Below are 15,923 nucleotides of genomic sequence, written 5' to 3'. Positions count from 1 at the left end.
GGCTGAGCCTCAACAAGTCCCGGTGCACAAACACCTAGCACAGTCGCTCGTTTGCCCACCATAACTACATAATATAAAAGACATAAAAACATAATTAGCCACGTATAATACTTATAGTACTAATATAATACTAATTATACATATATACAAAACCACTATACAAATTGTACAACATTCTATCTATAATCCATAACTAAGCCAAGCAAAGACAGTGAAACAGACAAAAATTATAACTCCCGGGAATTTCGGTTCGTATAAACTGAAAGATATACTTCGGTTAGGCAAGGCAAGCAAAGACAGTGTAACAGACATAAAGTTATATGTCCCAGGAATTTCGGTTTGTATTAACCGAACGATAAACTTCGGTTTCTCTTAACCAAACGAATAGGTGTCAGAAAACCTATGAAAACTAGCACTATGACAGGGAATATAAACGAAATTAAACCGAAGATTACCTTAAGATTGAGCTTCAAATCACTTTCCAACCCTTAGCATACGTTTCAATCTTGATTTCAAGCCACCAATCAAAGGAAAATAGATTTGATTTGTGGATCACTTTTGGTAGTGTGGTGATGAAGTATTGGAAGTGATGAATTGATTTGATAGGTTACTTTCTATATAGGCTTACTTCGGTTAACAACAACCGAAACATTAAGCGAACGGTTTATAAAAACCGAAGTTTTGATTCCTTTGATCCGTAAAACCCAAATTTGTTGACTCAAAATTTTCTCATTTTTGAAGGGCGAAATGGGATTTTAGAAGGGTATAAAAGATTTGTGGGGGCCTAAAGAGAAAATATCTTATAGAGTGTCAAGTTTGTATTGATATGTTCATGAATATAATTCAATGTTTAGACGATCAAGTTCTCTGGTGTCATTTAAAAATAGTGATTTTAATATTTGTTTGGGTCTTTGATTTATCTAAAAAAAATTAAGAATTTTTGTTTCTATTCACAAATTAAATATTCGACCACTAAGGGAATTGATAATTTACTCGAACTAAAATTTCTATGGTATAAAGAAAAAAACAAATGCTAACATGTACCACCTGAATATGTGGCTCACTGTGGACCAAATGACCAATATCAAAAAATTATTATAAATTTTAATAATTGTTGATGATATTCTTAAAAAATAAAAACTTATTAGCCTCATATTTTTTACACTTTAAAAAATATTATAAAAAGAGAGCAAAATATAAGATGGACTGGACATAAACCAAAACTCCATCAAGAACAAACCCTAAAGCAAGACAAACCTAATGTTGTTGGAACAGGTAGGGCTTCTTGGAGGATTCTTTCCTCTATTGAACAACAGGAAGAAGCCAAAGGGAATGAGGTGAATGTGAATCAGATATTATTATTTATACTCATCTCACTCCTCATTCATATGGTGAATCTAATGTCGTTTACTACAAAATGAAAGGTGACTATTATTGTTATATGATCAGTCACCAAAAAGCATTTCAGGTAGCTTCTACTGCTACAGAGACTGAGTTACCTCCCACACATCTTTGTGTAATAATCAGATTCATTATTGTATTGGATTTAAATTTTTTTGCTTAAAAAAAAAGTTTTAAAGTTTATATTTAAATCTTATTAACGAGTATTCCCGAAATACTTTTTAAGCATTTCATTTAAACCTTGAAGATTATCTTAGGGGTGTGCAAAATATCTGGTTATAAGGCCCAAACCAATAACCAGATCCAAGTCCATTTTTAAATATCTGGATTTTAGTATATGGTTACTAAAATTGAATTTTCGGATCTGGTTTAAATTGGTTTAAATTCATTCACCAAAAAATCACTCACAAAAACCACTCACCAAAATTCATTCACGCAAAATTCATTCACACTTCACCATGCTCTGTCTCTCGGATCTTGCGATGAACCCTAAATCCCAATCCATCGTGATTTCTCCAATTGAACCCTAATCGACGATGTTCTCTTCCAATCAAACCACACATTCTCTGACGGTGAACCCTAATTGCTTCCAATTGCTCTAACCAGGTATTCTTCCTTTCTCTATTCTTCGCAATTCGTTAATTCAATGCTGAAGCAATTTTTTCCTCCTCGTCGTTCTTATTTCAGTAATGTTAAGCAAAATATGTGTGTTAAGCTACTTATGTGATGTTAATGTGAAGTTGCTACTTTTGTAATGCCTTCTGTAATGTTAAGCTAATATATATATATATATATATATATATATATATATATATATATATATATATATATATATATATATATATATATATATATATATATATATATATATATATATATGTTTTGTGTTTATATGTTAATCTCTACAAATTCTCTATGAATTTATTAATATCACAGATACCTTGGTTTTTCTCTAGCTATGTTTGAAGCAACGTATCTTAAATTTGTTTTTCATACCCATTTGATTAGTAAACTATGCTAGAAGCTATAAGCCATAACAATAATAATAATAACATGTGTATATTGGTATCCATAAACCATTCTAATTAGTTAACATATCTTCAAGGGAGTATTATTAAAATATGATATGATGTGTTTTGTTGATTGTTTTGCAGTTTATTTACAAATGGGTAATTTATCTGAGTCAATAGATGTGTTTTATTCTCCTCCAAGAGATGTCAAGAATAGGACTACCATGCGAACACCAAAAACCCGTAAAAACAGATTTGTTATTTGGGATGACATCACGTTAGATCCCAACAGTGGCGGATCCATAAATATTTGTTGGTGGGGGCTAGAAAATATTGCTTCCATACTTCCTATAAGACTCTTCAACAAACTTTACGAATATAAAAAAAATGTTGTAGTAATAAATTTGCCAAAGTAAAGATATTTTTGTAAATAAATCATTATACGTTGGATTTTGAAAAAAGAGAAATATAATTTATGTTTTGGATTTCGAAAAGAATCTTATAACAAGGAACAAAGAAAAAATAGAAAAATATTTATAATTAGAGACGAAGAGATATATTTTGACTAATAAATATTATTACGAATTTCTACAAAATACATAACTATAGTAACAAAAAATATTTAAAAATATATGAAAACTTGAAGAAATTATAATTGTTCTCTAAGGAGAAAAAAAAAAGTAAAGTTAACCGATAATGCGTAGAGATTTCGATTGAAGAGGGGAAAAAATTAATAATAGTAAAGAGTTGAAAATTGAACAAGGAAATTTCTTTAAGCAAACTTAGTAATTGGGGCATAAAATACATACATAATACTACTGTATAAAGAAATTTTTGTCTTCTTATGGGGGCTCAAGCCCCCAATGTGCATAACTTGCGACCATTGCGGTAAGAAGCTCAAGTATAAATAACTATATTGCTTTTGTCACCAATGTCTGAATCTCATGTGTAGGATGAAGATGATACTTAGAGAGCTATAGTCTCTCTATGTTTTATTCTTTTGAGGTCTGCGATTGAAATCTTATTCAAAAAATATAGATTGATGTTATTTTGGTTTGGAGTTTTATCACTTTGATGACATTTTGTATTTAATAAAGTTTAGTAGTTGATGACATTTTGGATTTTTTTTTGTAAAATTTGGTCTTAAAATCTGGTTTTTTTTTTTTTTTGCTAAAAAAACAGTTTTGCAAGAGAAATATTCGGTTATTAACCCAGTTTTAAAAATAACCAATTTAAAATTGGATTTAAAAAATTAACCAATTTTATAAAAACATCCGATTATATATCTGTATTCTAATTTATAACCAATTATATAACCGGTTAATAAAAAAATATGGTTATGGTTATGTATCTAAATCCATATAAGTGGTTTTGGTTTGGATATGGTTTGGTTTCTCATGCACAACCCTATCTATGCTTTCCTAACATGACAATAATAACAACATCAAAGCAAATGAAAAGTTTTTCTTTAATATCAATGTACTCTATTTGTACAATGTCAATAACTATTTACAAATGGATACAAAAAAGATTAAAGGAAATAAATTAAAGAGAAAAATACAAATAAAATATTCAAAGAAATAGTTATGCATGTATTATTACATAAAAAGAATTAAGAAGAACGAATTCTAATATATTTATGGTGCTATACACGTAATAATTGGTTGTATGTGTTTTTGGTGATTTATATGCATGACTCCAAGAGTCATATTTAATATATGAAAATGAAGGAATAATGTATAATTTATTAATATTAAAATTTTAATTTTATATTTTAAACTACATAGTTGGTGCTTGGTGCCGGTGGTGTCATGCATGTAGTTGGTTGATAATATTTTTAGTGATCGATATGTATGACTTCGAGAATCATATCTAACACGTGGAACAAAATGAAGGAAAATAAATCATGTATTATTTATCAAATATGGTACCGTTGAAAAGACTAAAGGAACGGGGGAATTACTACATGTAAAAAAGCATAGGCTAATACGAGCCGACCAGAACTTAGCAAAAAAATTGTCAAAAAAAAAAAAATCAAATATGCAAAAAAAAAAAATCATTTGTTTTTTTTTTACCATTTCTTTAATTAAGATTTGCAACATTTAAGTAAAAAAAGTAATATTGGAGTTCTTGTACCAAAAAAAAGGAAGTAATATCGGAGTTCTTTAATTTTAGCATACTGGTTAACTTTTTGCATATTGTTATTTTTTTGACAGATTTTTGTATTTTTTACTGGTAAGTAAAGAATTTGCTATTTTTTTTATTTTACAATAAAAATGCATAAAACGTTAATCTTGATCGGTCTCAATAACATATGAAAAACATAAACCATTCAACAGTTGTTGTAGCGACGGGCAAAATTATTGCTAACATCAAAAGTTGTTAAACCAACATATAAAAAAATATGTATTTCGGTTTCAACCAATTTTTTGAAAGACCAATTATTCCCTTTAAAGTGGCAAATATTCAACACTCATATATGTATATCAACGATGTAAGTCTCAAGTTGATTATTAAGCATCACCAGTTGGACAAAATTTAGTTGGATAAAACTTTGCAAATTCAATCAACTTTATCTTATCAAATGAGCGAGTTAAAATTGGTTTGAATTTAGTTAGGTCAGCAATGGTGCAATAAATAAAAAAGAGAGGGGTTAAAAATATAAATTATATAGGATTATATGTGTATTTTCTTTAAGTCCATGAGTTCAATTGAACCCCCTCAACACTATGTGGAGACGCCACTGAGTTGCGGGGATTGAATTGCAGTGCTTCCTATCAAGTTTAGTGACAATTACCACTGAACAAACTAACGATTGGTTGAAAATAATTTCTTAATGAACCTTAACGATGAACGGATAATATAATAATTTTACACCAAAAAATATAAAGAGGATGGTATTCTGCTAAAAAACAATATGTTTGATTTAGAAACTGGTTACGAGACTCGACAAAATAGGTAGCAATGGATAGAGTTTTTATCCCCCACTGAACCACAAGACAACTTTTTGTCCACACTACAACCAGGGACGAATCTAGGATATTTTTTTTTGTGTGGCTAAAATTTAATAGCATCAAACTTTATAAATCACAATGTTGAATTCAAGCATGAAACATATGGTACTTTATTTGTCTCAAATCTTTGGTCATTTTAGAATTTCGCACATAAATTAAGAAATAATAAATATCGAAATGCTATTTTTACTCTTACTTTTTATTTATAAAAAAAATAAATTCATTTAATTGATTTTTTATAAGGGAATAAAGGGTAACATATCATTAACTGTACTTTGGTTTTTAAAAGAACTAAAATTTTGGCACAAAAATAAAAAATTAGAGAGAGAATATTGAAAGTTTAGTATTCACTTTACCGTATTTAAAATTAAACTTATGCAAGTGAAAATTTATAACACTAAATAATTATAATTGTACCGCTCTTTTATTTATCATTTTTTGACATGATATGTATTTAAATGTAACTTTTTAAAATGACATCAATTCAAGATAAAAGTAATAAAAATTATGACTCAAATCAAATATTTTGTTTTCTTTTTTTCTAGATGAACTTTTTTTAAACATAATCATTCAAAAATACAAGTTTTCTTAATAGTAGAGATCAAAAATAAATTTATATTAATTTATAAGTTCGTAAAATGTATCTTCATAAGCTATCATTTCTTAAAATACCTTAACAGCCTTATAATTAATACATAAAAACTAATTTATTTATATAAATTATTTTTACATAAATTCAAAAATAAATTAATCCAAACATATCCATAATATTGAGAGATGCCACAAAAGAGTATATAGGACATAGGACAATATTATATATATCAAGCTTAAACTTTTAGATTTTCATTTTATTTAGTAGTAACTTCATGTTTTTTTTACTCAAGTAGTAATTTCATTAAGAACCATCCAAAAAAAACCAGCAGTGCATCCCTTTATAATAATAATAATTTTCCAAAATGCATAATTAATTTTTCTACACACATTAATATATATAATAATATAATATAAGGTTTTAACTTCGAAGTGACATATCAGTGCCCTTACAACGTAACATAAAATTAATTAACACTCAGACATAAATTAAGACCACAAGCAAGCACCAATGTAATTAATTACTAGAGCATGGTGTTGGATAGATCCATAGGATATGAATTGGTGAGAACATTATTTTCCATGTAATAATGTGGATGGCTTGGATCCATTACCACAAACTGCATGTCCTCTGATGGTTTCCAATGCCTTTTCCTTTGATTAATAAACCAGTTGTTTATTTGCTTCTGATCAAGACCTGTTGACTCTGCTAGTGCCAGCTTCTGTGACTCCTGTGATTATACATAAATAATGTAAGTACATTTGAATTGTGTCATATAGATTATTCTCATTCATTTGTCTTCAAGCTACTAGTAGTTAGTATATAAAATAAAACTAAAATTACTAAATGTTTATATATTTTATTTTTTTGAAAAATAAAAGTAAAATTACTACTCCATGAGTAAATGGATTTGCCACAATAAGCAATTCTATACATTCACGCAGTCAAGTCAAGGTGGTCATTTGAATTAGATTGGACTGGACGGTCAAATTTCAAAATCTGTAATTTTGGATTATTACAGATCGAATGGACATAGACACCTTAAATTTGTGACTGCGTGAAAACATTGAATGTAATCGATCCATCTAGATTTGAATTGTGTGCGGTCAAAATGTAATCAACCACATCAATGCACTGGTAGATGTATCAAGATAGCACGATTCAAATTTCAATATGGATTTTGATTTTAAATCTAAAATAATGAACTTAAAATCTAGATAGTCCGACTTGATCCAATGACCACTAATATATAGTTGACGGGGCATGTATGCATGGACGGAAATGTGACCACACAAATACAAATTTGATACGATCAAACAATCTAAATGTTCAAATTAAAATCAGACAACTCACATTTTGACCTTAAAAATCGGAACCAAAATAGGTTCATGGTAACTTCGCAAAAGCTACACTTTAAAACTACAACAAAATCATGTTGCTAACGTGATTTTTCGGTGATTCCAAATATACACCAAGTCAAAACATGATTTGTCTTTATCTTTGATCAATTTATCAAAAAATGGAAAACGTTTGATTAAGTGAATGCAAGAAATAAAAAATTTAATTAGCAATTAAATGGCAAGAGATTAGGAAAAAAGATTGAAGTACATACAGAGGGATAAGGCCATTTGTAATGTCTACTCCACCATTCAAGTAATTGTTGCCTTGCTTCTTTTGGTAGTTTTCCTTTTTTCCTTTTCTTCATGAATTCTTGCTTCAGACTGCCCAAATATCCACTGTACTTTCTCAAAAGCTGTCCCTTTAATTCTCTGTCTTCTGCCTGAGGATCTACCATGTTGTATAGATCAACATGATCTTCTTCAGATGATCCATTCCTATCTCCACTTTCATTACAAGCTGCTCATAATCATATAAATCATTTCAATTATGATGATTAAAAATAACCACAATAATATAGGTCAGATACATTAGTTATTCAATATATCTAAAAAATATATTTTCTCTTGTATTAAGGACCAAAGGGAGTAGTACGAAGTGTCTAAAAAATTTATACTAATATAAATAGATAACATCTATAATATTTTATTAAATTTTACTAAAAATAGTAAAATCTATCTTTGGACCAATTCTTTATATATAAGACACTCTCTGTATCCTATGACATACTAACTCAACTCTTCGAACCAATTTGTAAAGTGATGGTTCGAAGTTCTGTTTTATCCCATATTTCTAACAATGTGAGACTTCAGCTTTTAGCCAATAATAGTTGCTTCCAGAAAATACAATCTAGTCATCAATTAAATAAATAAATATAGAAAACAAACATGAAAGTCCCCACGAGTTTAGTTGGTAAGGACATCACATTTTACATGCAAGAGTCAGTCAGGGTTCGAACTCCGAACACTCCTTATTCACTTTAATAAGGGTGAAATTTCTAGCCACTAAGCAACTTGACAAAAAAACAAACTAAAAACTCAAATTCAGAGTGAAACTAAAAAAGTCAAGTGAATATAAGCAAATGAGAGTGAAGTTCAAGTTCGGTTTGGACTTCTGAACTAATGACTTCCCAAATTTGACCACTTTACAATCTGTCAAAGAATTTACAACTAAACAAGACTCACTCTGTATTAATTATATTATGTGTCTCATTTGAAATATTATATTTTTTCTTGAATTATTTGTCATAATACAAATTCAATATGTATTACTTTTTACATATGTTACCCTTTATTTATTAAAGTAGTTGCAAGAATATGGAGGGAAATAAAAAAAAATGGAGTATAAGGATATTTTAATCTTAACATAATATTATTTTGCATTGCAAATTGGTACTCCGTCCGGCCTTATTTATAAGCAAAATTCAACAATTTTTTTAGTCTTAAATATAAGCAAAAGTTACCAAATTCAACTATATTAAATGCTATTGTTTCTAAAATACCCCTAATTAATTGTCTACTTTTTAAGATGATTGCATATTCCCAATGTAAATTTAATACTCCCTCCGTGACAATATATAAGCAAAAATTAACTTTTTAGGTTCATTACATATTTAATGTATCTATCTTATAATATAGACCAGATACATTAAGTATGCAATGAACCTAGAAAGATGACTTTTGCTTATATATTGTCACGGAGAGTGTATATAGTAAAAGATAATTTAGTAAATACAACAACTTTCTTAATAAGTGTGAAATGAGAGAATTTGGCTTATAAATAAGCCCGGAATAGTATAAGTAATCATTTTCTTAAAAAATGTGCACGTTCTAAATGAGACACGTGATGAGAATGAGGAAGTACTCCCTCCGTGACAAAATATAAGCATAATTAACATACATTAATTAAGTTGTGTAATGAAACTAAAAAGATGAATTTTGCTTAAGTTTTGTCACAGTCACAGAGGACCTCTAAACATTTTTTTAAGCAATAGTAAGCCAAGCTACATAGTCTAAATTAGGACAAATTTTGGGTTTATAAGCCAAGCTAGCTACTACATTAGGACAAATGTAGCACCTTGCTTTTTTAAACTATTAGTGCCAATACTATTTCAACTACTACATTAGGACAAATTTTGATATCACAAGGGTGAATGTTTAATCAAATAAGGGATAAGTTATAATCTTCAATCATTGGGAAATAATTGTTTCAACACATTGAAGGTTAGCATTTGAACTACTAAGTGCATAGGATAAAGAGCCGGGAGAGACCATTATCTATACATTAATATTCATTCCCAAGGCTAGCTAGCTCCATGCAACTAAGCCTTGAGAAAATGGAGACTCCTTTTCCTTTATACAAGACAAAGTAAAAGATGAAAAAGAGTATTCCTCCTCGTGAATATATTTCACCAAAATAACTTAAGCAGGGTAACATAATCAACATATAAAGATACCCTATTCAAAGACTAGATGTGGAAATTAATTAAAACCAAGGGAAACCTATTATCATGACTCATAAAATGAGTACATTATATTATACTCCATCCATCCCAAAATATAAGAATTAGTTTGACCAATGCACGTATGACAACGCATGATTTTGATCACTAATATCTTTAACTCTCTGTTAGTAAAAATTATAAAAACTTGATATTTTGAAAATACTCATCAAAACTAATCAAACAAGATCTTATATGCTAATATTTATATCTAAATATTATTAAAAAAAATATGGTCAAAGCAAGATAAATGAATAGTGTCATTTAGTCAAAGTAGCTCTTATATTTTGGGACGAAGGGAGTATAATACTTTAGGGAAAATAGTTATTATTACAAGAGAAGTTTGACAACAAACAAATGAATCCTACGGTTTGGTCTTGTGGTCGCAAGACAGACCGGGTTCGGGCCCTGCTAGTGCCTTTAGAGTTTGAGTTTAACCCTTACAAAACCAATTTGATAAGGTAAGGACTACCCACCATTTTATGAATATTTTCGAATCATATCTTATCTCATATAGAACTCGTAACATATTTCAAAAGCGGAAGAAAAAAATCTAATGGGTAAAACACATTAATTAAAGATACGGATTGAACTTTATTTAAAAAAATGGCAATCCTCCCCTTACAAACTAGGGTTTGGTTTCCTTAAAAAAAAAAAATAACTACGGTTGGTTCGTCCAAAACTTAAATAGTTATTTGAGAGGTGTGTCTAAGATGGACCTCATAAAAATGGTTCCAAGGTGAAACTTTACTATTTTTAATAAAATATGAATTCTAAAATAAATAAAAAATGAAAAACATTTTATTAAAATTTAATAAATTTAGTAGGATCCACCTATGGATCTGAGATATAGAAGAGTTTTAAAAAAATAAAACAAAAAATACAAAAGCATAATAGATAAGCTCTTATTACAATCTGTTTTAGTGCAAATTTATGTTTTGAACTTTGAAGGGCGAGACAGTACATTACTACAAGTAACTTCAATAATTGAAAAACTAGCATATGATATGATGAACTACAAAAATAGCTAGGAACATGAACATAAAGATCATTAACATTGAATTGAAAACTTTGGATATAAAAGGTAGAAAATTAATACTATATACTTCTTTTGGCCCAGACATAGTTGGAAACCTGAAAACTGTGACTCAATAAAAGCTTGTTCAAGTTTATATCCAATGTTTCATGCAATAAGTTTCTACTCCTACTTATTTTCATCATAGTCATTATTGCTTTAGCAGAAAATTTGGACTCATATTGGTAGTGATGGTTGTCAAATTCAATTGTCTAGTCTTAACATATATATATACACACTCCATATAACATGTGGTAGAAATGTAACATTGATAAGACAATGTGTATCCATTTTCAGTTTAAGACAAAAAAACCAATTTTTTTCTATCAAATATAATAACACACAACATATATAAATTCTAACAAACATTATAACATGCATTTTTCACTAGACACATATAAATGTAAAATAATGACAAGACATTATAATCACATAGTTATATAAAATGAAACTATACAAATTAATAAAATATTCTAACTATATAGGGAGTAGTATTTACACGGAACCTTGATGAGACAAATGAGAAAAAGCAACATAGATAAAATATATCATGATCATTATTCTTAAGTACACATCATAGCTTAATCACTTTTCGTGTCACTAAACAAACCCAAAAAGCAAACACAAATGCACATGTTTACTCTTTTTCTTTTATTGATTGATAGAAATGCACATGTAATTTACTCTACCATGAGGTAAAATTAAACTTCATATTTTTTTTTCAACACCAGTATCCAACCCATCCAACCCACTCGACCGCGAGTTCTGGCATAAATTAAACCTAATTTTAATTATGAATAAACAAATGATTAAATTGTTGAGATTAATTACAAAGTATTGAGTGAAAACCTAATTGACTTTGCAAAAAAAATTCATGTTCATGTGATTCATTCCATTCATCAAAATCCAAAATCCTCACTGCACTTGTCCCCAAGAAAGTACTACTTGAGTTCTTTGGAGCTATTCTACAATAAACATTTCAAATTCCACTTTCTGGGAACAAGTGAAGAAGAAACCCTAATCCATTGGTTATAATTTACAAAACCTAAATTCACCCACCAATCTTCCAAGTACTCCAAATTTTGGATTCATATTTCAAGTAGAATCCAAATTTTTGTTATTTTAAGAACGCAAAAGCTAGAGAAAAATCTGAAAGTTTCTGTAGCATGATATCAAATGGGGAAAAACTTAGATAAGCATATGTATGTAATGATGTAATTCTTATATTTCCCATAAAAACAATACTATCAAATGCACAAACACACACAAGAAACGACGAATTAACAAGATACCTATATTGTTAAGTTCCTTCAATGCACCAACACCAAGAAAAGAATACATCATATATATGTACTACCTATACACATCACCATCTTACTTTATTTTCAAACAAAAACACATCTTTTTTTTAGTTATGACCACCTTTCTTAGTATTTGAAACTCACTTATATATGCAAACAAAATTAAGATCTTAGTACTAGTTACAAAAATAAAATATCATTAGAAAGACTAGTTAAGAATTTTTTTAATAATAAAAAAGTTGGTAAGAAAAAGTAGATCTTGTCATCAACCTTAATTTAATTATTTAATTTAATTAATTAAATAATTAATAACAAAACACTTTAACATCCTAACAAAATTAACAAACTTTTACGCAATTGCGATCAGGAGGGGACTGAAATTACTTGATGCTATAACTGACCCCCGAACTAGATTAGACGGGTCCAATGGATCAGATAATGATGGTGAAAACCAAAAATAAAAATACAAAAATAACAAACTTTAGACAAAATATTGGACTAAGGCGATTAATGAGTTTTTCGTAACGGGAGAACTTAAGTTCGATTCCTGGTGTAAACAAATTTTGACTAGACTTTACTTAACTTGCAGCTTAACTCAAAATTATTGTAGCCTCATTTCCCCGAGAAACAGAGAGTTAATTAAAAAAAAAATAACAAACTTTACCACCAAAGACATGCATGGATGCATAATCAATTAAGTAAACAATCAAGATTAAAATATTACTAGAGAGAGGGTATTATCACCAATATTATCTGAAGAAGAAGAAACTGTAAGATTTTTGAACTGGACTTCAATTCTTTGAAGAAAAAGCATGGCTTCTTTCAAGGGTTTAGAGAGTTCTTGTTCATACTTAATCAACATCTCACAATAAGCTTCCATAAACTGATCCAAAGCTGGATCTTCCCCTATGCAACCTGATCCAACTCCTTCTCCACCCATTCTCACTGCAGATGCACATGCTTCTTCTAACCTAGCTACAACTTCACCTGGTGCTCCAACCTAAACACACACAAAAAAAAAAACTTGTGATGAAATGATTCAAATGAAGTGTCTTAATCATCTATGCTTTAAAGGGTTTTTTGACTTACAAATAATATTCATGAAAGTTTGTCAATATTAGTAAAAAATGGAAATGGAAACAGAAGGTCACAGTTTCAAAGTACAATTATACAAACACATCTCATCAGATCCAAACTTGTCAAAACAAAAAAGTACAAACAAATTAATTACACACATCATTTTCAAAATAATTAGCTTTTTTTACTTTTTATTTTCTTACCTTTTGACAATTGATGTAAGCTTCTAAGAGACGATGATAGTGAGGATGAGCCATGATTTTAGCTTTAACAGCAGAAGATGAAGAAGAAGAACTTCCATTGTTGTCCATGAAATAGTAACCTAAACCAGGAGTAGTAGTAGTAGTATTGTTGTTGTTGGGATTGTTTTGAAGCATGTTGTAGTGATTATTATTGTTGTTATTATTAGTGGAATTAGGGATAGGAAGAAAGTGACAACTATTGTTGTTTGCATTAGTATTGTTGTTATTAGGATTATTGTTGGAATTTAATAGATGATTATGTTGATGATGTTGTTGATGAGAAGTGACTAAAGGCATCATCATCATTGAAGAACATAGCCCACCACTGTTTTCTCCAAAAGCACTCATCACATGATAAGAAGAATTTCCATTAGAACTACTACCCTCCATTGAAATCTCTCTCACTCTCTCCACAAAACATTCACTTCATTTATCTCTCTCCCTCTCTCTGAAGATGTTTTTTTTGTTTGTATATATCAGAGGGACACCCGGGTTTTATGGTAAAAAAGTAGAAAAAAACATAAATAGTGAAAGTAGTAATGTTATGGTGGCTAGGTATAGTTACAGTGAGTTACATGGAGAAGTGAAGAGGTAGGGTTTTGTTTTGGATTCTAATACTGGCAAAAGCCTGCAAAGATTTCCTTTGGAAAATGAGTGTTAATCTTTCTTTCCACACATTTTCAGCATTTAATGACTGAAATTAATTAATGTCTCTCTATATAGCTAGTGGATAAAGCAAAGAAGAAGAGTGAGAAAATGAAGGAAGAAGAGTAGTGCACGCGGGGCAGAGAGAAGGTTAGGTTAAGATGAAGGAAGAGAGTTACAGAAGAAGGGTTAGTGTAAGAGACATTGGTGCCAAAAAAAGGTTTTACCTTCCCAATGAAAACTCTAACTTCCTTTTTCTGCACTGCCACTGATACCCTGCTGCTATACAAAAGCAGAGGGAAGAGAACAAGCAAGTTTTTTTTTCTTTGTTTTGTTTAAGAGAGAGAGAGTGAAACTAAATAGTGTGAGCTAGGAACGATCAAATCGAGGAAGAGAAAACAAGTTACCTACTACTACTATACTACTCATGATGATGAATATATTGGAGAAAGAAAGAAGATAGGTTTATTGGGCACGGAATCAATCCTTCTCTCTATCTCCTTTTTTTTTATTAGGGTGAGGTGATGATGTGTAAAAAAGAAAAATTATTTAGGGTGTGGTGGTGTAAAAAAATAAATTGAAAACTTTTAGCATTGTCGGGTGGTGGTGCGATAAGTGGCTTCTGTCTTCCGCACCACCATTCTTTTTCCATATCACCTGTCAACATCATTTTGTGGTGATGTTGGCGGTCAATTTGGATGTGTAACCCCTCATGGGTTGCGAATCATGGTGGTTAACCGTCATCGTGTTTCCTTTAACCTAAGAAGGCCAGAGTCACATCCGTTTATGGTGGTGTTCATGGCCCTTCACTAGGTCCGTTGAGGTCTGACGGTGAATGTTTGTCGTTATGTCTGATTTCTTGGTTTCTCTTTGTCTCCTCTGGTCTTGCTTTGCAGTCATTGATTTTTAGCAGTTGGGAGAAGTTTGGTGGTGATTGAAATTAAAGTGATTTCAGCATTTTTCTCCTTTTTGAATAAATTCATCGGCTGTTTTCCAAACGATTGAATAGTTATTGATTCGTGCTCGCTAATGGTGGCTCTACAAGTGCACAAAATCGCAACCAATTAATAAAGTGATAAGTTATTATTCTCCACAGGGATTGTGCCAAAATTACTAGTTTCGCTCAGGAATTTAGATAGTTTTGCATTCGCTTTGTTGTTTAGAGATAGTTGTGCTGATAAAAATAAATAGCAGGAAAGTAAATGACAGATAAAAGTAAAAAGGTGTGTGTGTGTGTGTGTGTGTGTGTCCGCGCAAGGTGGTTAAGTGTTTTCGAATCCCTCTCTTACTCTTGTTTGGTGGTTAATTTCCTTTGTTCCCCTCTGTTATGATTAGTCTTTATAAAATATGTTAAAGAGCACTCTTTGCCTATTTCTATTACAAACTGGTTAGAGCCTAGTTTAGGTTGCCTTTACTGCTTATATGTATCCTCGCCCCAGTCGGTTCCACTTCTTCGTAGTTACTTATACTTAGGTATCCTTACCCTTAATGATCAATGGTGTCGCAAGTTGTCGCGTGTGCCTAAACTAGTCATCACCCTAACTTCAGGTAGAATTTATCGTTCTTGACTTAGCTTTAATCCTATACTAAGACCTCAGATTCTGAATTTAATGGTCTCATGGAGAATCCTAGTGTACGTCCTTCGGTCGGGACAATTAACTTTGTTTC

General features: G+C 30.2%; 1 protein-coding gene across 1 annotated transcript; it reads right to left on the bottom strand.

Moving 5' to 3' along the window:
- Positions 1 to 6,294: 6,294 nt before the first annotated feature.
- Positions 6,295 to 14,778, bottom strand: LOC123900008 (homeobox protein SBH1). The gene is made up of 4 exons (XM_045951287.1): positions 13,572 to 14,778; positions 13,036 to 13,291; positions 7,630 to 7,874; positions 6,295 to 6,747 (listed from the first exon to the last, which is right to left on the bottom strand). The coding sequence occupies exons 1-4, from the start codon at positions 13,998 to 14,000 to the stop codon at positions 6,541 to 6,543; spliced, it is 1,137 nt and encodes a 378-aa protein (XP_045807243.1). The 5' UTR covers positions 14,001 to 14,778; the 3' UTR covers positions 6,295 to 6,540.
- Positions 14,779 to 15,923: the final 1,145 nt, after the last annotated feature.

This window comes from Trifolium pratense, linkage group LG7, assembly GCF_020283565.1.
Source record: "Trifolium pratense cultivar HEN17-A07 linkage group LG7, ARS_RC_1.1, whole genome shotgun sequence".
NCBI classification, from domain to species: Eukaryota; Viridiplantae; Streptophyta; class Magnoliopsida; order Fabales; family Fabaceae; genus Trifolium; species Trifolium pratense.
Note: the sequence above shows the minus strand (reverse complement) of the source record. Positions and strands in the feature narration are given on the sequence as shown.